We start from the raw sequence: 23,762 nt of genomic DNA, 5'->3' as shown, positions 1-23,762 counted from the left end.
AGATTGAGAATAGCCCAAATCTCTTTCATAGGGATATACTTGTAATAGTTACATCACCCCCATTGCTCCCATAATGCCACATTCAAATCTCAGGAGAAATTATATATAATTGTGGGGCTGTATCTATGTACTCTGGCAAAAAAGATTTTTCTTTGCACATCCAGTTTGGCGAACTTGGAGCTCTGACACATCAAAATAGACAATAATCTCTTTATTGTGGAATATAAATTTTCGGGATCATCAGAACTTATATACAGAACACGCAAAGAATAGGAAGCTTTAAAGCATGTGAAGTGAGCAGAATACAACTATTGAACAAACACAGTGACCTTCATTCACATGTAGACATGTGCACAAAACTACATATACGATGAAACATTACTATAGCAAATTAAAGGCAGGAACTGGGCAAATGTCAATATTGAATCACTATTACATAATAAGAGCTTTATGTGATAACGAGCGGCTCAAACGATGTCATAAAAACACACCCTGGCTATCTGCCATCGCTTGCTTCAGTACATTCTCCATTTATATCCCCTACTGACACACAACACTTTATAACACATCTAAAATTGAAAGAAACAATTACAGATAACAGCAAATAATACACATTTAAAGCACTTACGAACATCTAGCAAGTAGATGCTGTGTAGGAGGTCTTCCCTGATAACCGCTACTTAACAGATGTCACAGTATATATTTCGAAGATTAGATTTGAACGGCACGGATGCGAATGAAAGGCTTCTTCGAATTTTTCATTTGGCAACGAAAGCTGAATGTTAAAAAATAGATATACCTAATGTAACTTCTATTATTTGAACTTTTAGATCATTTAAAATAGCTTTAGCATTTGTAATAAGAGTAAGTTCCTCCTTTAAAATGAGACATTCAAAGATTTGGGTTTTCAGGCACTGTAATAAACTCTGTAGTAAAGTGTTTTGTTTCGCCAAAGAGAGTAAGAGTTGTCAAATTTGAAGAGGTACGTGCCTTCGCCTGGGAAGTCATGACTTCCACCGTAAACGGTCAAGTGGCTGTCCTGGCGGTAGACTGGGATGAGCTCCACCAGGTTGGAGTTATTTTGTGCTTTGGAGCCCTTCTCTACGTCTCCATTGGTGACAGGACCTGCAATGAAAATCACGTAAACCACAATGTCAACACAAAATGAGACCAAACTGATTTGCACACTGAATCTGAGCAGGAGCGGGTCAAAACTATGGTCAGGGAGCCAGATTTGCAAAATTATTTTTTGTAGTCCACAAAATGAAATCGAGGGCATCGACTCCATATTTCTTTCGAATAGCATTCAAATTAAAAAAATACTACAAATAGCAAAAAAGTCCTTAAAATAGCATTAAAATACAATTACTGAAGTCCTCAATTCAGTTTCCCCTTATTTTTTATATAAATAAAAGTTCAGGGTTACCCACTGTCTCCTATCCATAATTAGCTAGGATCCAGCACCCCCAGGGAGCTTCAGAAGATAAATGAATAAAAAGTTGAAAATATCAAAATAAAATGTATAAAAAAATACTAACTCAAACAACTAATATTTTTTTTAACTAAAAATGTCATATAGAAAAAAATGATTTTTGTTATCCGTTATTTTGATCATGAATTAGTCATCATTTAATCATGGATGCCCTGGTCAGTGGACATAATGACCCTGAGTCAGACCCCCAAAATGTATAGACATTTGACATTCCCTCTATCATGTGATTTGACAAATGCTGACCTTCCAGCTCCTCCTCTTCGTCTTCATCATCACTGGATTCGCTGATGTGCACGGTGATGGCTCGGCTCGTGACGGGAGTCCAGTCGAAATAGATGCCGAAACCAATGTCGTAGCCGTCCGTGGCGAACTCCCAGCACACCTTTTTGGCTTCCGGCACGATGGGCACGTGAACCGTCATGATGTCCCCACGGTAAACTGTCACCATGCTGTCTTTTTCAGCTCGAAGTTTAGCCTTGAGCTCCTTGAGGGCGGCAGATGTCCACGTCGACGGGGGTTTCAGGGGGGGCGTCTCAGCTGCTGCGAGGAGTATGAAATAGAAGTGGCACTTTGGTTATCAATCCAAAAGAATCATTTCATCATTCTGTACTTCCAAAATGTAATACATGGAGTCCATCCTCGAGTGACATCCCTAGATTGTCATTTTAACCCGAATTTCTGCGTAAATCGGATTTCAAAGTGGGAATTTATTGCAAAATACAAAATAAATACATTAAAATAATAAATAAAAATGTAGTAGTTACCATTAATAATTAGAGGCATATTTCTATTTTTAATGATGTCAATCTTTGATCCAATAGTAATTGCTATACATAGAGTATTCTGACGGAAAGACCAAACACCCCAGAAAGAGCAAATAATTATTCTGTGTCAGGACATATAGTTTGTCTAGAGACCGTTGGTTATTGACTATTTTAAAAGAAGGACACTATACAAGGGCTATATTAGACGGACATTCAAACTGCAATACAAAAGGGAGCGATATATAATGGAAAAGAAATGATTTCTGCACCCTGACCTTGGCAAACTGCTCTTTGAATCCGATTCCTGGCTAGAACAAAAACATTTGGCACAAACCTTTCATCTCAGCGGAGAGCGGAGGGCTCTCGGCGTTGTTCTTCTCACCCTGATCCCCTGAGGCGTGCTCAGCGGGGGCCTCATCATTAGCCTGAAAATACATAAACAAACCATTTAAAGCAGAAGCACTCCACCAATGTGAACTTGACTTTAGGTTCAAGTCAAACTACCTCTTGGCGCTGCTCAGATGCATCCATATTAGAGAGCTGCGGGGTCTGGCTTGAGTTCGTTGAGAGGTCTGTGTTTTGGAGCCTGAAGTGAACACATAACACAATCTTTTTTTTTTTTATTGCAGAGGTGATGTCAGGAAAAAAAAAATCTCAGGGCGCATTCAGATGAATAAGATTTCGCAGTTACACACATGTATGAACAATTTAGGGGCTTGGAATAAAAAAGAACATTGATCTGATTTTGTTTTCAGTGGATTGGAATTGAGTGGAAAAGATGACAAGCCCTCCCTGTCAAAAAAGGTTACACGTCTATAATCGTCAATGGCACCGAATCATGACAATCGCTACCTGGCAACCCATTTCAAATTGATTCAACGTCTATCGCTGTCACTGAGCGAGAGTTGGATTATTTTTCAGTAAGTAATAACGGGAGGGGGTAGAGGCTTACCTGTCCGATGGGGCGCTGTCACAATGTTTGGAAGTTATACCTGGAAAAGACGAGAAAGACAAGGACGAGAGCCGCGACTGAAGCTTTGATGCGTCTTCCAAGCTCTCCATAGCTGGCAACACAAAACAAACAGGACAGTGTCCGAGGCTCGGGAAGATGAAGCCCCGCCCCACCGGAAGTCAGGGAGGGCCAAACTATAAAGAGCACGATTCGGAAACAGTAAAATAACAGCTATTCGATATCATTGTTTTGACACGCATATTCAAAGATCGAGACGCGCAGTGTTGCAATTATTTTTCTGCCAGGACGCCCGTTAGTGAGTCTACGTTAGCTGGCGTAGCAGGAAGCAGATGAGTCGTAGCTGCAGAAAAAAACTGTTCTAAAGGGCGTTCTTACCACAGTACAACGACGACGACAGCAGAAATGTTACGTCTTTGAATGCTTTCACTTTAATCCAACTCAAACTGCGGGGGTGCAGGCGTCCATGTCAGCGAAGTCATGTGACGTGTGATGGAAATTTAGAGACTTCCTCGTTTCCGTGAAAGTAGCGCAGCAAGAGGATGTGTGCGCTTCAATGATACTTCTCGCGAGATTTGTGGATATCCACATCATTGTTTAGAATTTAAAAAATATTGTATGGTGTTTTTTCTTCTTCTTGGGTGTACTGATAACATGCAATGTGATATTAAATAAAAACATCTCGAAAGGACGACTGCATTCACTTGAGTTCTCATCCCAAGTTTGCGTGTTCTCTGTTGCTATGGCAACGTCTTTTTCCGATTCAACAGGTCAAAAATTTGCCAGCATCCATATCACTGCATTCACAATAATGGTGCAATTATTGTTGAACATTGTACGTTTTTAATTTTTCATTCATGCTTTTTAGATAAAGTCTGAATGAATGGACTGTACATGTATATACAATGTTTACTTCCTACTAAAAAAAGAAATGAATGCAGCCAGTTGCCCAAAAAAACGGGATTCAGAGAAATAATCCGAATAATATCTTGAGTTTTTGGATCAAGATAACAAACAAGATCCCCAGATTTAGTTTCAACATAATTTAAAGCAGTCCATTTGGTAATTTGACAGGTGAATATTTAGTCTGACACAGAGAGCTGCGCCATTCCGTACGCTTTTTTTTAGTACGTATCCCTTTAGCATCCCCCAAAATACTATCACACCCACTTTTCCTTCATATATTTTCTTGAAATGTTACAAATTAAGACTATTTACATAAAAAGCCAAAATAAAGCACGTAAACTTCTAATCCAGAGTTACCCGTGTGAATTACTACTGACACAGACGGATAAAATAGAACAATCTGTAAACAAGTCATCATTATGCTTAAATATTTAGATGCTCCATCATCTAAGAAGAATATGACTTGAATGTGTCCCTTAGATTTGAATAACCATTGATATGAAGGCACAGTGAGGGAACGAGTGCATTCGACCATCATGAGGTGATGATTATTTACACCAGGACAAGTTATTGTCAGTTACTCCTCGCCTTGCCTCCATTTTTGAGTCTCCTCTTGGCGGGCATCAGGATGGATCTGATTTCTCATTCCACCCAAGACGTTGGAGGTTGCTTCCGTGGCCATAATAATGGGCTTCACCACTGCGGGCGGCAACTGACGGAGAACGCCGCCCACTGCTCCGGTCATGCCGCGTTGTTCATGTTCGCGAGTGGCCGTGTCGTAGATGGTCAGTGCTGTGTCTGTGATTCCCTTGAATGGATAAAGATTGGCCATTGACAAACAGCACTGTTGCATTATTACCCTTGTTTAAGATGGTTACCTCTTTTACAACTGTATAGGCTTTAGCTACGCCTTCTCTTAAGTCCACAGGCTGATGAGCCAAACCGTAGTGGGAGAAACGTTTCGCCTTCTTCGCATCTCTGTCATTCACGACTGGAGACACCATGTCATAGGCCGTCTCCGCTGCTGCCTACAAAATTCAGGTCATGATTGCAAAAGATCTATAAATACTTTGTAACTGCATGTGATTCAATTAGGTTTAGTCTCTATCTAGGACATTCATTTATTTACCTGTATGGTTCTCACCATCCTGTTGGTGAGCTCTAAGGCGGCCATAGCTGTGGAAGTTCCAAACGAGGCGGTGCCACGCTGAAAACCACGCACAATACGACCGTCCTTCCTGTACTGCTCAATTGGGAGCCACACCAAATCCCGGAATCCCTGAACTGAACATAAGATTTAACCATTGGGCTGTGTTAAAAAAAAAAAGAAACAAAAAAGAAATCTAACTCAAATGAACAAACCTCCCTCGAGTTAAAAAAAGTGGACATTTATTAGTGATAGCCTCATTTAAATGAACAGTAAGATGAAAACAGCCCCATGAAGAATATTATTGGATATAGATAAGAATTAGATATAAATGTTCTTAATTACTTCACTGATGTTGACATTCATTGATTGGATGTCTATCAATGAATGTCAACATCAGTGAAGTAATTAAGAAAACTTATTTCTTAATTCTTATCTATATCCAATCCTATTCTTTCATGGATGCATTTGAAGGTCATATTTACCCAATTGGATAAGTGAGTGAATGGGCCCCACACCCCCCAGCAGGCCTGGTAGCTGGTTTTTCTTGATGTCGTTAAGCCACTCATTAATTGCATAGGAAAAGAGCTTATCCACACCTAATAACCTGCAAGAGTTTCAAGGTGAAAAAGAACAACATATGAAAAGAAATAAAGCAAACAGGTCTTATGTAATTTTGATTGTGACTATTTCTGTGACCTAAATTGTTATTTCACTAGTTATAGGCAATTTAATAGCAATAATGCAGTACATAATGAGGAAATAATCTGTCACTAGTACAACAATTTAGTCTATAAAAACTAAAGAAACTAATAACATACATTACTAAAAAGGCATTCATTACAAATAGACTGTGCATCAGTTTTCTTTTTTAGTAATAGTAATAATAATAAAACGGTACCCTTGTCGATAACAGAGCTGTCTCAGTTTGAGCTCTGAACAGTTCAGCTGTGTCAAGCCGATAATGATCCCTGAAAATGTTCCCTGTTGAGAAAAACAACATTATTAAGAGCAGACTCAAGGCTTTGTTAACCCTTTCAGTGCCATTGACAATGCTAGACATCCAATCACGTGGCTCATTTCACCCTTCTGTTATGATTCAAAACACACAACCACTACATTTGAACTGGGAGGATAGGCAGCTAACAAACTCCCAGTTCAAATGAATTGAATGTCTATCGCGATCAATGGTAGCCAATGAGATAAGACTACCTGCTCCAGTGAGACATGTTTTCCATGATAGTCCAATCGAATGGGAACCTCAGAGGTGAATCTGAACTCCCTGTGGTAGAAAAATATGAGTTCATAAGGAGGCTTTGTCAAAAAAATTGGATCTTTTTTTCATTGATTCATTATATCTGGTACTGACCTAAAAAATATGGGCTGGTCTGAAAAAGAAGCGGTGCATCCGTCACCCTCACCCACCTCTTCCCGGCCACTCATGGAGAAACCATTTTGACTTACACGTCTTTGTGCAGGGACAGAGATGATAGGTGCTGGGTCCTGATTGGTGCCAGCATGCTTAGAGAAACTGCATGAGATCTCAGGGGCGGCGGCTTTTTTCATGGACACACTTACTGTAGTAGGATTAAACGATTGAGTCGGCCAATTTTCAAGTACACTTTAAACTCATTTGCATTATTTACCATCTTGAGTGGGCGGGGAAAAGAACTCCACTTCGGTGGAAAGGCTGGTAAAGAAGTCTTTCAGGAAGAAGAGTGAATCCTTAAAAAAAATAAAAAAAAAATAAAAACAGCATGTATGGGACTCATGTTGGTATTTTTTTAAGTCTTTTTTTCTTAGTTCAATACACAAACATGCTTTACCTGATCAATATTTAGGCGTAGAGGCAGCAGAGAAACACGTAAGCAGCACTCCTGTGGAGACTGACCAGACTCAGGACACGTGTGTAGTGCCTTAACTGTTAACTGAGTACCAGAATGCAGAGTTTCCATTTACCACATTGGAATTGCAGTAGGTTCCATACATACACTGCGTTTCCTCACCATGTTAGAATGAGCCTTGCGTGGCATTTCTTTGCTGGAGTACAAGTAGAGGAACTTGTTCATCTGGGAGCTTGCCAGTCTGTCACGGATTTCTAAATCTTGTACAACAAACACCTGGCGGGAGACTGGTTTTTCTGCGGGTGATCCTGTCGCCTCCTGTTCTAGTGGGTAAACCTCGTGTTGAAATCTCACCTGAGGAGAGAAAAGAATGTTGATAGATATCGTGAAAAACAGGAGGAAATGTTATTAAATGGCTTTGAACAGGCATAAAGAAGCAACAAGGTTAGGCCTAGCAGCACAATGTTTTGTGGATAAGTGAGAAAAATATACTTTGCTGAGTTGGATCTCCATCAGAACATCAGGGTTACGCCCTTTTCCACCTCCAGTGCGTCTTGAAACTCTGCCCTGGCGAACTGGAGTTTGAGAGGGGGAACTTTGAGGGGTAGTCCTAAATAGCATAGAGGGAGGAGAAAATTAATTTATTTTATTATCATTAATCATTTATCATTAATTTGTTTTCTCTGTATATTGAACCTCACACCATTTGTAAACTCTATTCTGAACTCACCCTCGGCTCCTAGTAGGGGAAGCTGAGAAGGTCACGCTGCCAAAATCTTTTCCGCCATAGAGGTGCCAGACAACAGAGATCTCCTTGATGACATAACGCACCTCTGGGACAGGGAAATTCAAGGCTCCACGAGTAGCATTCCCTCCATCCAGAGGCTGACTGAAGTGATCGTATTTGATTTGGACTGGCTCGGAGATGAGTAACTTCACAATAGGCTCCTGATCGACATCCTGAAACACAAATTTCCCAGCAATCCAATTGAAACAAACAGCTAATAGAGATGAACTGTTCTCAATCCTAGTAACATCTAGTGGATGCATAACAATACCCTACTACTACAACAATCACAACTACTACTACTACTACCACCATTACCACCAACACCACTACTTCTACTACTGTGTCTTATATTCCAGTGCCCCTTATATGTGAAACAAATTTTAAGATGAATTGATTCCACTATTCATTGATGGTGTGCCTTATAGTGCGGAAAATACCGTACTGTAAATCCAAACAGAATGTATTAGGACTGTTATGTTAAAAATCTGACCTCTGCTCTAGAACCAGGCGTCTCCAGAATACAAAAATCGTCAGTCTCTTGTGTCGAATTGATGGGAAGAGTGAAGACAGAGTGGCGAATGGGATAAGTAGGGTTGGAATCCTGACTAAAATTCTCATCTGGGAAGAGGAACAAGTCAGAGCCAGGGGTATCATGATGATGATGATTCCTCTTCTCCTGCGCACCTGAAAGTTTGATCATATATAAAATCAAGCAGAAGGATGCAGGAAGAATAATTGTGAAGCCAGTGTTTACCATTCTGTTGAGGCCCAGGGGCATGCTGGCCATCAGTTTCTTCCATTGCTTCGCTCATCAGATCCTGCAATAGCTGCTGCTCAGTCTCAGGTAGCAGCGGTGTCGGTGTCACAAGTTGACTGGGCAAGTCCGCCTGCTCAAAAAAACATCCAGACAGAATCTATAGACCTTTGCGATTGTTCAATACACTGAAAAAATGTTATGTGGGCATGAACAAATATGTCCACATGAATCTTGGTGTCGATTGATTTCCGTTTTGTTGTGAACATTCAACTTTTTTTTTCTTTGGCACAACTAATACAAAACATGTTAAATGTATAATAGACAATACATAAATATAAAGAATATAAATAAAATTAAATGAAAATACATTCTGAATAAAGTGTTAAACAATTAAACAGATATCCATCTTTAAAATCAACCACAGAGACTTGAAAAAATACTAAAGTTCAGTTACTGTTCCACTGCTAACCTTGTTTTTTTGTGTAGAGTTGGTTTGCTTAGCTTCTGGCTCTCCAGGTGGGAGTAAATCCCCGTAGCTGGCAATGTACTGGATTAAATTCATAAGAGCAGCACAAGAGTCGGCGCATGTTCTGATATGGATCACGTCACTTGAGCATCGAAGCTCAAACCTCGGCTCAGTCTAAAAAAACAAAAACACAAGAATGTGTCAAAAGTCTGAGCTCCTTCAGGTCACAGTAGGAATGTCCCTCCTACCAATTTTCCATCCATGGCAGGTTTAACAGCTGTGATCCGTAGTTCCAGAGTTCCCATACCTACTACTTGGACATAGTCTGGAAACAAAACAAGAACAGAAGTATCGCTTAAAAGCATGCTTATGATGCAGTTTGTTCATCTTAAGGTTACCTTACCACGTGCTAAATTGACAGTGGCAGCATTACTACATTTGTCTGAGAGGAAAAGAGCAGCTTCATCCATAATAATCCTGGAAAAGAGTCAGAGACTTAACATATCTGTCACAAGAGAACATAACCTTGGGTTTTAACAACAGAGTCGCCATACCTGAGCGTCGAGGAAGAGTGGTCAAGAGAAACACTGCTAGAGATGCTAAATGTTTCTACCAAAAGCAGTGATCTAAGAGGTAGATTAAAAGGTCTGTCCAAAGATAAAAAACAAAGCACATGAGAAGAAATGGGCAACAACTAATTGCTAATTCATTTGGCAATTCCCAGTGAGCTCTACTTTACCGGTAGTCAAGAGAGCAGTTCCATAAATGTAGATGAAGAGTACTGACAGATGTGGGAGGGGAGTAACCCAAAACAGGCTCATCAGCTATATTCAAAAACTCAAAAATCTGGAAAAAAAATAGATTGGTCTTTGTTTTTCCACTCTATCAATTTAATGAATAATATTGTCATTTTAATTTGAGAGTAGATTGGCACTACCTGATCATGCCAGCTCAGATTGGCAGCGACCATTCTGTGCTGGACTGTTGCTCCTCTCACTCCAACAGCAACCAAAAACTCCTGCATGTGGAAGTAAATAAGAATGAAGTAGGGAAGTGTAGAATATAAATAACATCACTAAATTCTAATATTCAAGAAGCAAAAACTAACCAGAAGGAAGACAACGAGAATAGTTATTGGTAATAAATCAATATTTGAGGTTTAAGCATTGTCAATACTTGACTGTTTTAAATATGGTATTGTTAGTTTAAGCTCAAAACTGAGAAGATTTTTGATTAATCTGAAAATCTTAACCCTGTAAGGAGGCAGTAACAATATTTTTGTGATATAAAAACCGATTGAACTCCACATGCACATTTAAGGTCATGTGAGCAAAAAATTTACCATAATATCATGCCATTGCCCACAGATAGGGCTTTTTACCAGATATTAATCACAACAGTTTACCTTGATATTCCCCTCTGCATTCTGGGATGAGATCTTGACAGCAACAGACACCATACTGCGGGCCTCCAAGCCAATAACCTCTGATGGAGTTGAGGATCTCTCGGTGGACGACTCCGACTGATTAATAGTTGGTTCCAGCCAATGTGGATGGGATCTGCATGGTAGTTTGATGTCTGAAGAGGAGGGGCTTCCATCTACAAGTCCTGTGAAATTGACAGAGGTTAAAAAAATCCTTTCCTCCAGCTAAATTAACGTTAAATACCCAGCAGTTAGTTACCTTGGTGATACATGGAACTACTGGTGGTGTGAAAGCAGACATAGTGTTGGTCTTTAAAGCCTTGATGTTGCATAACAGTGAACAGCACTGCATTTTTCACCTCTAGCCAGAATTCCCCATGTTTGTTTTTCAGTAGTGTTTTATCCTCTTTCTAGGGAAAAGAAAATATCCACACAAGTTGTACATCGTTGTCTAAAGAAGAGTTTGGAATAAGGGTTAAGAAGAATAAGGCGAATGAAGGTACCTTAGCATTAGTTTGAAGAGCCACCAAACCATGATTGACACTGATGATGATAGAGAACAAGCTTTGGGAGCTCTTAGTTGGAGCTTTAGGCTTTTTCTTTTTTTGACCCCTGTTTCCTGGTGAATGGCAGTGTATGTCCTCCTCATCTGATCCACTGCTGTCTTCTACAAGCAGAATAGAAAATGTCAAAACCTCTGCCCGTGTTTAGCAATTTCTCAAGTGTAACTCCCTTTCCCCCCGAAACAAAACTTCCATAGCCACATTTAGTACATGTGGATTAAAAAAAAATGCGTCATAATATAAAAATGTTTACTTTCGGATGAAGGAGTACTACTCTTTCTAATGTTTAGAATTTACAAGACATTAGAACACCCTGATTGCACTACTGTACAAATGATAGTACATTTTGTGAACTGTATAAGTCTATAAACAGTATTTAAGAGAAAAGCCAACTCACCCTCAGGTCCGGTTGAGTGGAACTGGGTGAAGCTGTCCTTGGTGTAAGTATTGATTAAATGACTGGCGACAGACAGTCCAACACCATATGGCATGCTTTCTACAGTTTCCACAGGCGAAGGAGCAGTGGGCTCCCACAGGAGCAGGTCATTGTTTATTCTACAATATGAATACAGATCATTTACAACATATATAAAATGTGTTTGGGTCAGAACAGTGCTTACTTACACTCCGGTGGGCCTTATGTGTGAAAGTATTCACACATTATTACATATGGTAGCGAGGATGAGATCATTATTTTTGATTTTATCAATTACAATACCCCAAAAATGTTTTGTTTACCTTTCATGGTGTATTTTCGGCTAGTACGGTACATTACAGTATTTAGCGTGGCATCAATATTTGATTTAGGTCGTTCAAAGAGGCTATATCTACAGTAGAGTACTTGGATTGTAACGTTAATGTGAAGTAAAATATTATCACGTTAGCATGTGCATCTTTTAAGTCCGTTTGCATTTTTACCTGTTGTGTAGTTTTTCGTAGAATGCTTTGCTCGGTAGAGTTAATTGCACATTCGGCAAACACAGCTCAAGGACGAAACGAGAATTGTTCATAGTTTTCTCTTGGAAGACTGTCATCTCTGCAGCATCGCCAGGTATGACCATCTGGGAATTATGAATATAAAAAGTTTCAAAATATCCAAACATACTATATGCAAGCTTGGGGTATTAGTAAAGTGGTATGTATCAATATAGCTAGTTAAATAAAAGTGCAAACCAGTGAGGTTTGGTGTTAGTGACACATACCTCTTCATTTTCATACATAACCCTTCGGGATGAAAAGGGCGATGGCTCTGGTTTCCCAAAATCACAAACATCTTTCAGAGAATGGGCAGCCCCCTCCTCCTCTTCTTCTTCTTCTTTAAGAAAATGGTCCTCATCCCCTTCGTCATCCTCTGCTGTCACAGGCTCAAGAATTGAGTGCACTGCAGTAGGGTTTATTTTCAACACAATACTGTTGGGAAAAGTGCAGTAGGTTGGAGATGACCTAGAATAACTAGACCAGACTGTTTTCATAAAACATACCGCGGCCAATCGAATTTGACACTTTCAGATGTTGTCATGTCTCCGTCCATGGTATGAGACACTCTGAGGAACCTGGCAGCTGTCGTCTGCTCTGGCTCCTCCTGGAATCGGCCTATACAAACGAGGGGGGGAAAGGAGAATAAAGATTTTTGTGGATAATGGGTCATCTTTACATTGGACCTCATCATACCAATCAGCTCTCTGAAGGTGAGTTCCATCTTTGTTTGATCTGGAGTACTGCCGCCCCTGAATTCAGTTTTAAATTCCACATCTTCCAACTCCAGGTGCAGTACTTCTTTCTGCAAAGACTTTTTGAACCAAGGACCCCTCTCCTGATCGGAGCGCAGGTCAGGAATAGGAAAGCGGATAGCCAGGCCCAGTGTTGGTGCATTAACGGTCAATGACACATGACAGTTGGAGGGTGTGTGGCTGTCATCGAGAAAAACCTCTGCAAATGCTTTATGCTGCAAACAATGCACATTTGTATCCACGTTATTATGCTTAATCATAAAACAAAGGCAAACACTAACCAAGAAGTAAATGTTCAGTGACTAGTGGACTCCTTGGCTACCATTAAGACCCATCAAAGCTATCTTTGATTGATTGGTGTTAACCCTCCCAGTCAAAATGTATCAAAAGAAATTTAAGCTGTTAGAAAAAGAAGGAAGTTTGTTGATGTGTTTACTTGATTGCTTTAAATATCAGTGTTATGCCAATGTTCCATGAGGTAAATGTGTCAACAGTTTATTTTTAGAGCTACTCTGGTTTAATTACCACCGTCTGTGACAGCCAATGAGTGAATTATTATCAGGCATACATACATCAGTAGCCTGCAAAAATATAAATATGTAGGATTAAATAAATTCTAAAATTCAGTGTAAACAAACATGAATTTAACACACGCTATGCAGTTTCACTGTTGTAAATGAACTGTATCATTTTACATTAGAGCAAGGTCATAATGTAGTGACTTTTCAGTGTCTGTGATTCTGATTATTCTTTAATTAGTAATAAGTATCAATCAAATTGACCTAGAGACATTTTCTGCATAATCACAAAAGCTTCTTACCAAGCTGATATGCTTATTGTAAGACGTGTACATGTGTGATGCCATCATCTCTGTGGCGGCCAGCTTTTGAGGCCGAAGCACCGAATTGAGACGATCCACAATACTGATGTCCAGCTCAGCTCTTACTGGGCCCAGTTCTATGTGCACGTCAGCTTTCCTGGGAATGGTGCTTAGCCGTACCTGGCCACCCTGCAGACATAAAGATCAGACTGAGGTACCACTCAGATAAAAGATGCTGTAAATATAAGTAAGTGGCAAACAGGTGGGTTGTTTTTTTTTCAGTTAATGGATTTACCTGTGGCCCTCTTCGCTCAGCTTGTTTGTAAAGCAGGTGAAAGCAGGTGCTTAGGGTTGCATTGCCACTTGCTGCAGTGCCAAAGGTCAGGAGCTGAATTGTGACAGAAAGGGGTGAGTGTCGTGCCGTGAATCCCTCAGAAATGCATATGTAGAGCAAGTGCTGAACTCAAAGTTGCATCGCTGACCTCAGTGTACTGAATGCCTCTTTGAGAGCTACCATCACCGACTTCTGAGGGGAACAAACACTCCAGCAACTCCATTTGCTCAAGCGAAACATCGGTGTTAAAAAGCCGGAGGTCGGACCCCTGACAATGCTCGTAGTTTATCTTGAGACCCTGGCCCACAAACCTGCAGAAGAAAAGGGCAACATGACAAAAATAAATTATCTGGAAAGAATTGCAGCAGAATATGAATGATTAAAAAAAGATAATAATTTCCAGGGTGCAGATCCAAATCTGTTTTAGTGTTAAACTGTTTATACAACCCTGACATACTAATGCAGCATTACCGCCATAATTACAAAACAAAGCCATGAATGAAAAAAAACACTTTAGCGGCAAACAATTACAATACTAAGATACATTCTCATGCAAAAAAAAGGAAAAAATAGAGATTATGTGCACCTGAGATGATCTTGCGGACAGGCCTGATTTAAGACTGATCGATACTGAAGGAAAGCAGCTGGGTTGAGTTGTCTAGCAGGGCCTAATATGTTGAAAAAGTGTGCAGCCATGGGGCCCAATGGACTAGGGGAAGCGTCTAATGGTGGCAGTGGGTCAATGTGGAGGACTGCGACTGCCAGACTGCTCAGTGTCAGACTCAACACAAGCTCTGGCCTTGACTCGTCACTGTGCATTTTGGATGGATGTGCTGAAATGATCAGAAACAACATGTGTTCAATATTGCTTTTCACAATCACTGGCCCAAAATGACAAGAAAAATAACTCTTCAAATGCCATTGGCAAAAGGGAATGAGAAAAGAGGGGTGGCTCGATGACAGCCAACCAGATGGCTCTTTTCATTTTTTGTACTGTGAATTTAAATGAGTTAGTACTTTTTAGACGTTCAATCCAATTGAACTGTGAGAATTGGCAGTGAATGAACGAATGTCTTTCGTTTTTAGCCATTATGTTGTCACACACTTACAAGTTAGTCGTAATAATGTTTGAGGGAATTGGGAATCTCGTGACTTTCCAGGATGATGTTTGTCTCTTTGTCTTGGTACATCAATGTAATCGTCCCATAGAACCTAAAGTCACAAAAAAAATACATTGAGTAGAATTAGAAATGTAGACATTTCGAAGTACAAATTTGGTACAAGACAATTCTATTAGAATTACAATAGGGTTTCCTGAGGGGGATTCTCCCGGAGAGGCAGAGTAGTTGCTATTGAGTGACAAGTCCAGATCGACAGTGGGTGGTTCGCCCAAAGGGGGAAGAGAGGACAAGCTGTGGGACATGTCCATGTCAGCCATGGAGAAGAAGACATCATCTACTCCATCGTCCAATGGTGGGTTTATTTAGAGAAAGACAAAAACAATAATCCTTTATTCATTTATTTTCTCAACCGCTAATTTTCACAGGGGGTGCTGGAGCCTATCCAAGCTAGCTACGGGCACCAGGCACGCCCTGCCAATCTAAAAATTTACATGGGATATTATTCATAAAGATCTATACAATAGAATGTCAGAATTAAATGTTGCTTGGGTGAAAACTACAAGAACGCATCATAAAGGGTTTCACTTTTAGCTTTTTTTTAATTATTATTATTTTTTTTCATATTTTCACATATTTGGCATAAAAGCGATATGTATTGCAAATGCCCTTTTCCATATTGGATCACATAGCAAAACCCTTACTGTTATGAATTGTTAAGAAATGACTCCAGCGTCAAACTGTTACTAATATACATATAAAGGAATTATGCTGGAAATTATGGCTGTTGTACTGTGGAGGAGAGTTTCAGTCAAACCTCGACTTGAGACAGTCCGAGTGTTCTGGCTCTCAAAGAGCTCAACCTCTCCGCCTGCCATTGCAGTCTCCTTTTTCATACAGCGGTTTAGTTCCATTTGGAGTCGGTATTCATCCTCTTGCTGCATCGGTCGACTTTTTCTGTCCTTGGCCCAATCCTTTGCACCTTCATGTCAAAGTAGAGAAATGCTCAGAGAGTTAACAGATTTAGTGACAGACACTATGGGTCTTATTAATTAATAAATTACCAGATACTCACGTTCACAAGAAAAAGCTCCAAACAAGTCCAGAAGTAAATGAACTTGGCGTGGGGAGAGCAAAATGAGCAGTGTGTCAATGTGTCCTGACACATCAAGCTATGAGGTAAAGAAACATTACTGGTTTTGTGTCTGCAAATATCAATGGCAAAGTCTAATTGCAAACATATTCATAAAGTGCAGATTAATTGAATTGATTACTTTTGCTCCTGGCATGGCTAGGTTGTTTTTCAAAGTGAGGGACAGCTCAATTTTACCACAGAGACTTCCAACCTGCACAGGTTGGAAAGGTACCGTGGAAGATACTGTCTCCGTGAACTGCGGATGAGGCTCACAAATAATTTTTGGATTCCAACTAGGAGAGAGTTTGGGCTCTGTTTCCTATCAAACATGCAAGAAAGTGAATTGTTTGAATTGTTTGGCAAAAAACACATAAACAAAGCTCTTCCAAAATCTGAAACGACCAACCTTTGGAGGGGGTGAAGAATTTAAGTCAGCTCGGGATAATTCAGAAAACTCATCCCAAAATATAGTAATGCCATCCATCTGCAGTTTCTTGTTTGCAAATGTTATTGGCTGATGCACATTCATATTTGAGGTCTCCTCTCCAGTTTCATCGGAATAAAAAATTCTGGAGAAAAAAAAAAGATATTTACTACAAGTCTCCCTCCATTTATAGATTACACACAGGACTTTCTTATACCGGTAGACCTTTCAATATTATTAATTGAATATTTCCATGCCCAGCAGGAGGTCACAATGTAATTTGGTAGATATATTCCATATATTTATATGCATTGATCATCTAAGTCCTATTTCGTTTTCTTCTTTTGTCTCAGGGCTTATTAATACTTATAATTGCCTGGTTTCCAAGTTAGCCAATACAGGGATATTATGGATTAAGATTACTATATGTGCATATATTTTTTGTATATGTATGTTTATGTTAGATGTCCCAACTTACTTATTGATTCGAACTTCAAGAGCAATTCCAGTTTTTGAATTTTCTGGAATGTGTTCCATCCTCAGAACTGTATCTAAAAATATCACTTTAACTCTTCGGAGAACTAAGGGAGAGATAATTCAAACAATTATTAAATGCTCCATCTCAGCATTTGAAAACTTCTTTTAGCTCTTTTGCAACACGTGTACCAGTTTCAATAGTTTCGGCAAACTTCTCCAGTCCTTCAAACGGCTGGAAGCTCTCCCCCATATCATCAGTGAGCTTCTGGCTCAAACACTCTTTGGCAAGTTGCATGCTGCTCGTCATGAAACTGGACCAATACATGGGTTCAGCGCCAGATGCTGTACCAAAAATGTCACAATTATGTTTTCAGCTACATACACTAGAAACATCAAAATGTCAATACCCAATGATCGGAATTTTGCTTACCTACTCTTGGCCTTGGTCTAAACACCATTTCCAACCCTTTGATCTCGAGGGCACAGTTATCATGCAGCAATGCTGCCCATGGGACGGTTAGAGAAATGGACTGTATAAATCCTGCAATGATCTCAAATGGAGCATCTGCAGTCTCCAGGAGCTCATTTAGAGACTGAAAGGATAAAAATAAATGTTATTTTTTTTAAATCTGAGTCAGTCCCTATTGTGTGTTTATCCAACTTACCCATTTATCCAGAGGCACTTGTGCCAGAGATCCGGTGCCTTGGTAGAGATCTAAACTGAGCTGATCTAAACTCAATTTCTCTTGCAGAAAGTTGCCAAGGTAGCGATGCAGTAGGTATCGACATGCCCGCTTCTTGATGGACTCGGAAAACGGCCAAGGCATCTTGACTCGATGTTTGACAGTGAAGTGCGAACACAAAAATATCTTAAAGCGCTCTGATTACACCGTTATTACATGTATGACTCTTAGGAATGAATCAGTGTTGTGCCATCCTGTCTCCTGTATGAAATCAAAGTATATGACTTCTGACATCCTTTACATCCCACGATGATGGTGGGTATGATGGGGGACCAAGATGTGCGAAGGCAGGGCTCTGACTCCAGTTTTCTGCCCAGAATAAACACAGAGAATGCTTGCACACGCAATGTTTACATCACACACATTAAATAACACGGCAACTTTAAAGTGATCAGGCTCTACGAACGTATCAGTTTAGCAAACGTTGAGGAAACAAATACACTTCCGAAATGACTTAAGGTGTGTCGATGTATACTGCCAGTGATTAGCTGCGTTAATAAGCAAAGCTGTCACGACGTGAGACAAAAGCATGTCATTTGCTAACCGGCCGGGACCAAGCTATCTTATAACAGCGCAGCAACCTTTTAAATCCATCATTCTGATTAACATGGCACTAATGTAAAACAATGGCAAAATCTACGATCGCTTGTTAGTTGGATGGACGGATAAAATAGGTTCAAAGTCAAATGATTAAGCAAAACATGTGAACACAGTGTCGCTAAGTGACGTATGTAGACAAGTGGGCGTGCAGGTAGAAAACATGAATGAGCGATTTTAAAGGACTAAGCGTGATTGCGAAATTACCTTCTAAATGTGTTGTTTACAAACACGCTCATGACTCTCCACCGACTGCGCCTTCTCACTTCTCCGGGATCCCTGATGCTCTGTGGGAGTAGCGGATAGCACAAAGTAACGATGGAATCAAAACATTGTAATCTGATTGGCCTACATTAACTTCAGCTAGAATGAAAGCCAATAGAAAATGCTCAAATTGCGCCAACCCCAAATTTTCAACCAATAGATTTCTCCCTAAAGAAACTAGTTTCGCAGTTCATGGGGCGGGACTGACCCAGAAGCGTCATAACATGGCGTTTTGATGTAGAGCGTACTTACTTTATTTAGTTATTTTTATACTGTAATTAATTAGATAAAAACTCAAAGCAGATAAAATTATTTTTACGCAAAGGTGTGATTTTATTTGTCCACAAACAGGGGTTTCCATTGACTGTCAACTCAACCGCCCCCACGGAAAGCTCTGTGGGCTGGAAGCTTCCACGGAAGAACACCAGACGGAAGGTGAGGGAAAAATACACGCATTTTCAAAGGATTTATTCCATTGTTATTGTATCGTAATGAAATATAACACATATCACACTGTTATGATGATGTAAAAGTACTATTTACTTGTAGCGTATTACACTGGACATAACGCCCCTAAGTAGGACTGAGCTCTGATGGCCGAATGTTATTTCAAGGTTTGTTGTATAAAAACGTTTATAAAGTGATATGCATGAACGTTTGAAAAAAGGTTCTCACAAAGTTGTAGTACAGTATTTATTTATTATACGTGTAAGACTTCTATGCCCCGTTAATAACCCTTGCGTATGAATGACGTTACATGAGCAGCTTGAAAGCAAAATACTGAAGTTATGGGCTATTAGTAGTGTAATAGCATTATTTGGCACCCATGAATTACAGCTACAGAATATTTTCAATTTAGATCTTGTGTATGTTTACGATCGTGGACGTCTATTGAAATTAATTATCCATTTGACTGGGAAAGCTGACGTGCCGGTGGCGTTTTATTGAATTAACAGCGCCACCTGCTGTTATGGATGACCATTTGACCAGCTGGTATGCAGGAAATAGACTCAATTAGGTTAAGACTGGTGTCAACTTGTTTCACTATTGTGAGGCTCAGCGCCAGGTCAAAGTTTTATTCACACTAAACTGTACAAATAATTAACATCTAAGACTAGAATTACAGCATCACATGCTTTTAAATGCAATGACACCAGCTGGTTAAGAGATCATAGTTCTTTTTGTACAGTATTTTCCATTTTTGAAGAAACGGCAGTGAGTCATTAAGTGTGTTTATTTTAAAAGGAATGGAAGTGGACTACCAGCCCGAGGACCCCATGTCCGCATTCGAAGACGAATGCATAGAGCTTTGTGACGTCAAAGACATGAGACTGGAGGCAGATGCCATTGTCAACGATGTCCTTTTCGCCGTGGCCCAAATGCACGTGTCCAAAAACCTCAATAATTCATCAGACGTGGCTTATATCAACGTGGAGACGAGAGAGAGCAACCAATATTGTTTGGAGCTCACTGAAGCGGGATTGAGGGTGAGAAAAACTTTTCTTCTCCATAATTTGACAAATAACCAATTTCTATGTAACTTTCTAAAAAAAAAAAGAATGAATTAAATGTTATAGACTATTTTTTCCTCTGGTCCCTGTCCCAAAAAGGTGGTGGGCTACACTTTTAATGAAGTGGACGAAGACCTGACCACTCAGTACCATGAGACAGTTTACTCGCTTCTAGACACACTGAGTCCAGGCTACAGAGAAGCATTTGGGAACGCTTTGCTCCAGCGACTGGAAATTCTCCAGCAAAATGGACAGTAAGCAGAAAACAGGTCAATCAAAATACTTGGAGGAGAAAGTATCTACTATTACAGACTGTCTGTCAACCTGCCGATTATAACAAGGAGTTTTGCCCTATCCATTTTGCATTCTTCCTTATCTTCCAATGACCCTGTTTTACTAGTTCATTCCTGACTGGCTGCTTTCGCTCAATTGCAACATCCTGCTGTTGACTTAATGTGGAAAAATATTCTAGCTTCAGACGGCAGAGCAGAATTCTGCTTTTTTTGTGCTCCTTACAATGCAAATGTGACTGATACTGTAACTAGGTGACTGATATCTGTTTCACTTCCACAAAGTAGTAGTACATGGGCCAAAGCGGAATTTCCTCTCACGTTCCACAAATATCTGCCTTAATGACCGTTGGGTTAGAAAAGTACAAAATACCTCTTTATCTATTTTATTTCCCAAGATAGTAAAGGCATGTTAAGGTGTAACAACATCTTGTGTTAATCTACAGCACAATGCAGTGAATGGAATTTGGTTTTTTGGGGGGGTTTCAGTGCTAATCTTTTTTTTTTTTTCACAGGAATTTCTACTTCGGAATTCATTTGAAATGTTTAAGCGCTAATTTGCCCTTTTTTCGTGCTGCTGACCAATAAAAGTTTCTCAAGTTATGTGTATGCCTGTGTCATAAACCACTCAGTGATTAAGGTGATACAAATTCATTCTTTATTTTATTCACATTTAGCAATTTTCATAGAGCACAAAGAATAAGACATTACAAAAGTTCTAACAGGTACAAATGTGATTTGTGTAAATTCAGACTACATAGCAGCCATTAGGACAATGTAGCGCCTGAATTAGAAACGTTTTATCTGCGATGTGTCATTAAACACTGGTGTCGTGCAATCAAATGTGGCAAATGTGCATTATAAAATCAATTTTCAGAGCGACTAAAACACGGATTTGTAGGTAGAATCATTAACATTTCATTTTTACGGGTCAATATTCCCTCAATAAAAAGATGTTCTTCACATCACCTGATTCAAACAATCTGCACAGGGAACTTAATGCAAAACAGATCTTGGTTGCTATCATCTCTAAGTTCCCACTCCACCACCAGTTTGATCTGGAAATTGAAAAAAAAAGTAAATAAAATATTGGATAAATGAGAGACAGTCAAAGCTTTATTTGGACTTTTGGTCCTCAATTTTAGATGTTTTGTAAAAACTATTGATTTGAGTGGTTCACTTTTTCAAAACACTGAACATTAGAATTATGGAAAAAATACTTACCATTTTATGTTGCTCATTATCACACTTACCGCAGGGTACTCCGTCTTGACGGGAAGCAGGTTCACGTAGTGATAGCCCTGCAGCTTGTTGATGGGGCACTGGATTCCACACTTGCAACCGTCGGCGACGGGGATCGGGAAGGGGACGGGAACGCCGGCGATGACGCCGTGAACCACGGCTTTACTCGTCTGGCTCTGTACGGCTGCACGAAATAGACGCAAATGAGAGTGAAGCACTTTAAGATAGTACAGAGAGTAGAGTAGCAAAATCAATAAGCAGTACTCACCACTGCTAAAAGTCACATTGACACTGTAGGACTGTCCTTTGTGCAGCTGGCAAGGCTGAGTGGGACAAGGAGTAATGTCCACAATAGTCACCTTGCCGGAAGATGAGCCTAAAGATAAAACACAAACAAGGTCACATGACATGATGGGGAAAGTTTTTGGTTGTTTTCCTTCCTTGCTTAAATTGCAGATATTGAAACGGCAGTGGAATAAGCAGCCGAATGTTGACCATACTATTGTATTTGCAATTATACTTCCATATGCATAAACATGTTTTCAATTTGACTTAAGGTTGATGACTAGTGCACTTTTGACAAATAAATAAACAAAGTTATCGGAACATCATACCTCAGCTATCAATTGATTTGTTAGAGGATAATTATTAACACATAAATCCGTAATACTATCTGTCAAGGTGTTTGATTGCGCCAACTCTAAATTTCCCATAACAATATACTAATAGTTGAATATTTTTTAATGAATTTCTATTAAACGTGGAATGACTTGCCACAGTCGATGTACTTGACTGGATCTGCCCAGGCGAACCCTAGTAAACAAAGCAGAACGAAGCCAGCTGGAAAATTCATGATTCCTTCCCCTTCAACAATCTAGAAAAAAATATTTAAAAAAAGATTGAACATTAAAGGCGTTTCACCACAACATGCATGTTCAATCTGTGACTTGATTGGTTTATCAATACACGGTTTAAGTAAACACTAAATAGTTGACTGCAATTCTGTTCTGGGAAGTCAGGGATCAAAGTTAAAAATAACATACAAAAACAAACAAAAAACAACAAAAACAAAACAAACAACCACAGATGAAACAAAAGTAACTTTTTAAATGTATTTTCCCTACCGGCTTAGGCGCGATGTATTGTAGGAAACGGACTCCCAACACGTTTTAGTTCCTCATGTCACGAGACTAAAAGAAAAAAAAACGCCCAGAAAAATAATGCAGTATTTTGCCCGAATTTTGACTTACAGGAAAACGTTTTGGTTTTTTGTGAAATCAATGAAATGGTGAAACTAATTAAAATACATTTATAATTTCAATGAATGTAAGACAAGAGGTCTTTTGAATGAATAGCGAAGAAGAAAAACAGAGTTGATTTACGAGCCTTGCAAATAAAGTGAGGTATCTTTTAATCTGAAACCAAATGAATGGCATGTATCTCAACAAACCAATTAACCGCTGAGCCATGACTTCCGTTTACTCAGGCGGGACTTCCGTTTAGTTTGTTATGGAAGATGTCACTAGTGGGACTAGCAATGATATCAGCCACAAAGTCAAAAGTGCTAAGCCTGACCAGGTAAAAGCGTTTTTTTGTCAACTACAGTGACATCACAATTCAGGGTATAGTTATAATTTAATAATTCGGCACGTTCAACTTTTGATCGTCAGACTGACGTTAACTTCATCTACTGCGCCAGAACGAACTGTTGTTACGCCACTGCTACAATGTTTTGCAGGGCTTCCGCCTTACTCGGCAACATCGCAGTGAAACAAGGCTATATTCGGCCCCTCACCAGTCCGCAGCTCATTTCCACTCTTAATAATCGACCCTTCAGCGACGCCTCCACCCAGCAAATCCAAGACGATGATGACAAGGTTAACCTCACGCAGTCATGCGTCAAGGTGAACAGAGATGACACATCCATTTTTCAAATTAAAGTTCACAATAAACAA

General features: G+C 39.7%; 4 protein-coding genes across 8 annotated transcripts; 1 reads left to right on the top strand and 3 right to left on the bottom strand.

Moving 5' to 3' along the window:
• Positions 1-196: 196 nt before the first annotated feature.
• Positions 197-3,781, bottom strand: tmed8 (transmembrane p24 trafficking protein 8). Of its 3 annotated transcripts, none has more exons than XM_077731054.1 (6): positions 3,605-3,781; positions 3,209-3,402; positions 2,761-2,842; positions 2,591-2,681; positions 1,736-2,032; positions 197-1,125 (listed from the first exon to the last, which is right to left on the bottom strand). In XM_077731054.1, exons 2-6 carry the CDS (start codon positions 3,316-3,318, stop codon positions 908-910), a joined length of 798 nt encoding a protein of 265 aa, XP_077587180.1. In that variant the 5' UTR covers positions 3,319-3,402; positions 3,605-3,781; the 3' UTR covers positions 197-907. The 3 variants fall into 3 exon arrangements, with proteins under 3 accessions (XP_077587180.1, XP_077587179.1, XP_077587181.1); XM_077731053.1 differs by having other exon boundaries at positions 3,209-3,320; XM_077731055.1 differs by having other exon boundaries at positions 1,736-2,029; positions 3,209-3,320.
• A 265-nt stretch (positions 3,782-4,046) lies between these two features.
• atg2b (autophagy related 2B) lies at positions 4,047-18,809 on the bottom strand. Of its 2 annotated transcripts, none has more exons than XM_077731430.1 (43): positions 18,708-18,809; positions 17,826-18,212; positions 17,591-17,753; positions 17,350-17,502; positions 17,162-17,264; positions 16,666-16,828; positions 16,399-16,578; positions 16,200-16,296; positions 15,942-16,106; positions 15,310-15,461; positions 15,116-15,218; positions 14,593-14,839; positions 14,155-14,317; positions 13,968-14,060; positions 13,673-13,861; positions 12,794-13,067; positions 12,604-12,715; positions 12,325-12,532; positions 12,041-12,183; positions 11,520-11,677; positions 11,063-11,226; positions 10,819-10,969; positions 10,542-10,744; positions 10,074-10,154; positions 9,876-9,982; positions 9,691-9,783; positions 9,540-9,613; positions 9,385-9,461; positions 9,140-9,310; positions 8,668-8,803; positions 8,404-8,597; positions 7,854-8,083; positions 7,616-7,733; positions 7,286-7,477; positions 7,106-7,207; positions 6,926-7,004; positions 6,649-6,856; positions 6,492-6,561; positions 6,181-6,263; positions 5,765-5,886; positions 5,262-5,416; positions 5,011-5,160; positions 4,047-4,940 (listed from the first exon to the last, which is right to left on the bottom strand). In XM_077731430.1, exons 2-43 carry the CDS (start codon positions 17,985-17,987, stop codon positions 4,710-4,712), a joined length of 6,219 nt encoding a protein of 2,072 aa, XP_077587556.1. In that variant the 5' UTR covers positions 17,988-18,212; positions 18,708-18,809; the 3' UTR covers positions 4,047-4,709. The 2 variants fall into 2 exon arrangements, with proteins under 2 accessions (XP_077587556.1, XP_077587557.1); XM_077731431.1 differs by having other exon boundaries at positions 8,668-8,800.
• Positions 18,810-18,949: 140 nt separating this feature from the next.
• gskip (gsk3b interacting protein) lies at positions 18,950-21,168 on the top strand. Its single transcript, XM_077731495.1, has 3 exons — positions 18,950-19,199; positions 20,010-20,251; positions 20,375-21,168. The coding sequence occupies exons 2-3, from the start codon at positions 20,012-20,014 to the stop codon at positions 20,531-20,533; spliced, it is 399 nt and encodes a 132-aa protein (XP_077587621.1). The 5' UTR covers positions 18,950-19,199; positions 20,010-20,011; the 3' UTR covers positions 20,534-21,168.
• A 32-nt stretch (positions 21,169-21,200) lies between these two features.
• Positions 21,201-23,734, bottom strand: LOC144206488 (NPC intracellular cholesterol transporter 2-like). Of its 2 annotated transcripts, none has more exons than XM_077731493.1 (5): positions 23,603-23,734; positions 22,582-22,681; positions 22,076-22,183; positions 21,819-21,991; positions 21,201-21,623 (listed from the first exon to the last, which is right to left on the bottom strand). In XM_077731493.1, the coding sequence occupies exons 1-5, from the start codon at positions 23,732-23,734 to the stop codon at positions 21,540-21,542; spliced, it is 597 nt and encodes a 198-aa protein (XP_077587619.1). In that variant the 3' UTR covers positions 21,201-21,539. The 2 variants fall into 2 exon arrangements, with proteins under 2 accessions (XP_077587619.1, XP_077587620.1); XM_077731494.1 differs by lacking the exon at positions 23,603-23,734 and adding an exon at positions 22,932-23,130.
• Positions 23,735-23,762: the final 28 nt, after the last annotated feature.

The sequence above is a fragment of the Stigmatopora nigra genome, chromosome 13 (genome assembly GCF_051989575.1).
Source record: "Stigmatopora nigra isolate UIUO_SnigA chromosome 13, RoL_Snig_1.1, whole genome shotgun sequence".
Lineage (NCBI taxonomy): Eukaryota > Metazoa > Chordata > Actinopteri > Syngnathiformes > Syngnathidae > Stigmatopora > Stigmatopora nigra.
The sequence above is the reverse complement of the archived record's forward strand: the minus strand, read 5'-3'. Positions and strand labels throughout refer to the sequence as shown.

Bases quoted from the DNA above. Each gene is read 5' to 3' on its own strand.
- gskip (XM_077731495.1), top strand. From the start codon at position 20,012: ATGGAAGTGGACTACCAGCCCGAGGACCCCATGTCCGCATTCGAAGAC. The intron at 20,252-20,374 runs GTGAGAAAAACT...TGTCCCAAAAAG, and splicing joins TCACTGAAGCGGGATTGAGG to GTGGTGGGCTACACTTTTAA.
- atg2b (XM_077731430.1), bottom strand. From the start codon at position 17,987: ATGCCTTGGCCGTTTTCCGAGTCCATCAAGAAGCGGGCATGTCGATAC. The intron at 17,503-17,590 runs GTAAGCAAAATT...TTTTTGGTACAG, and splicing joins TAGACCAAGGCCAAGAGTAG to CATCTGGCGCTGAACCCATG. The intron at 8,804-9,139 runs GTTAGCAGTGGA...TGTTTTTTTGAG, and splicing joins ACTCTACACAAAAAAACAAG to CAGGCGGACTTGCCCAGTCA.
- LOC144206488 (XM_077731493.1), bottom strand. From the start codon at position 23,734: ATGGATGTGTCATCTCTGTTCACCTTGACGCATGACTGCGTGAGGTTA. The intron at 22,682-23,602 runs GTGAGGGGCCGA...ATTTTTTTCTAG, and splicing joins TGGAAATGAGCTGCGGACTG to ATTGTTGAAGGGGAAGGAAT. The intron at 21,624-21,818 runs GTAAGTGTGATA...TTCAATTTCCAG, and splicing joins TCAAGACGGAGTACCCTGCG to ATCAAACTGGTGGTGGAGTG.
- tmed8 (XM_077731054.1), bottom strand. From the start codon at position 3,318: ATGGAGAGCTTGGAAGACGCATCAAAGCTTCAGTCGCGGCTCTCGTCC. The intron at 2,682-2,760 runs GTAGTTTGACTT...ATGTATTTTCAG, and splicing joins CATCTGAGCAGCGCCAAGAG to GCTAATGATGAGGCCCCCGC. The intron at 2,033-2,590 runs GTTTGTGCCAAA...TACTCCTCGCAG, and splicing joins GCTCTCCGCTGAGATGAAAG to CAGCTGAGACGCCCCCCCTG.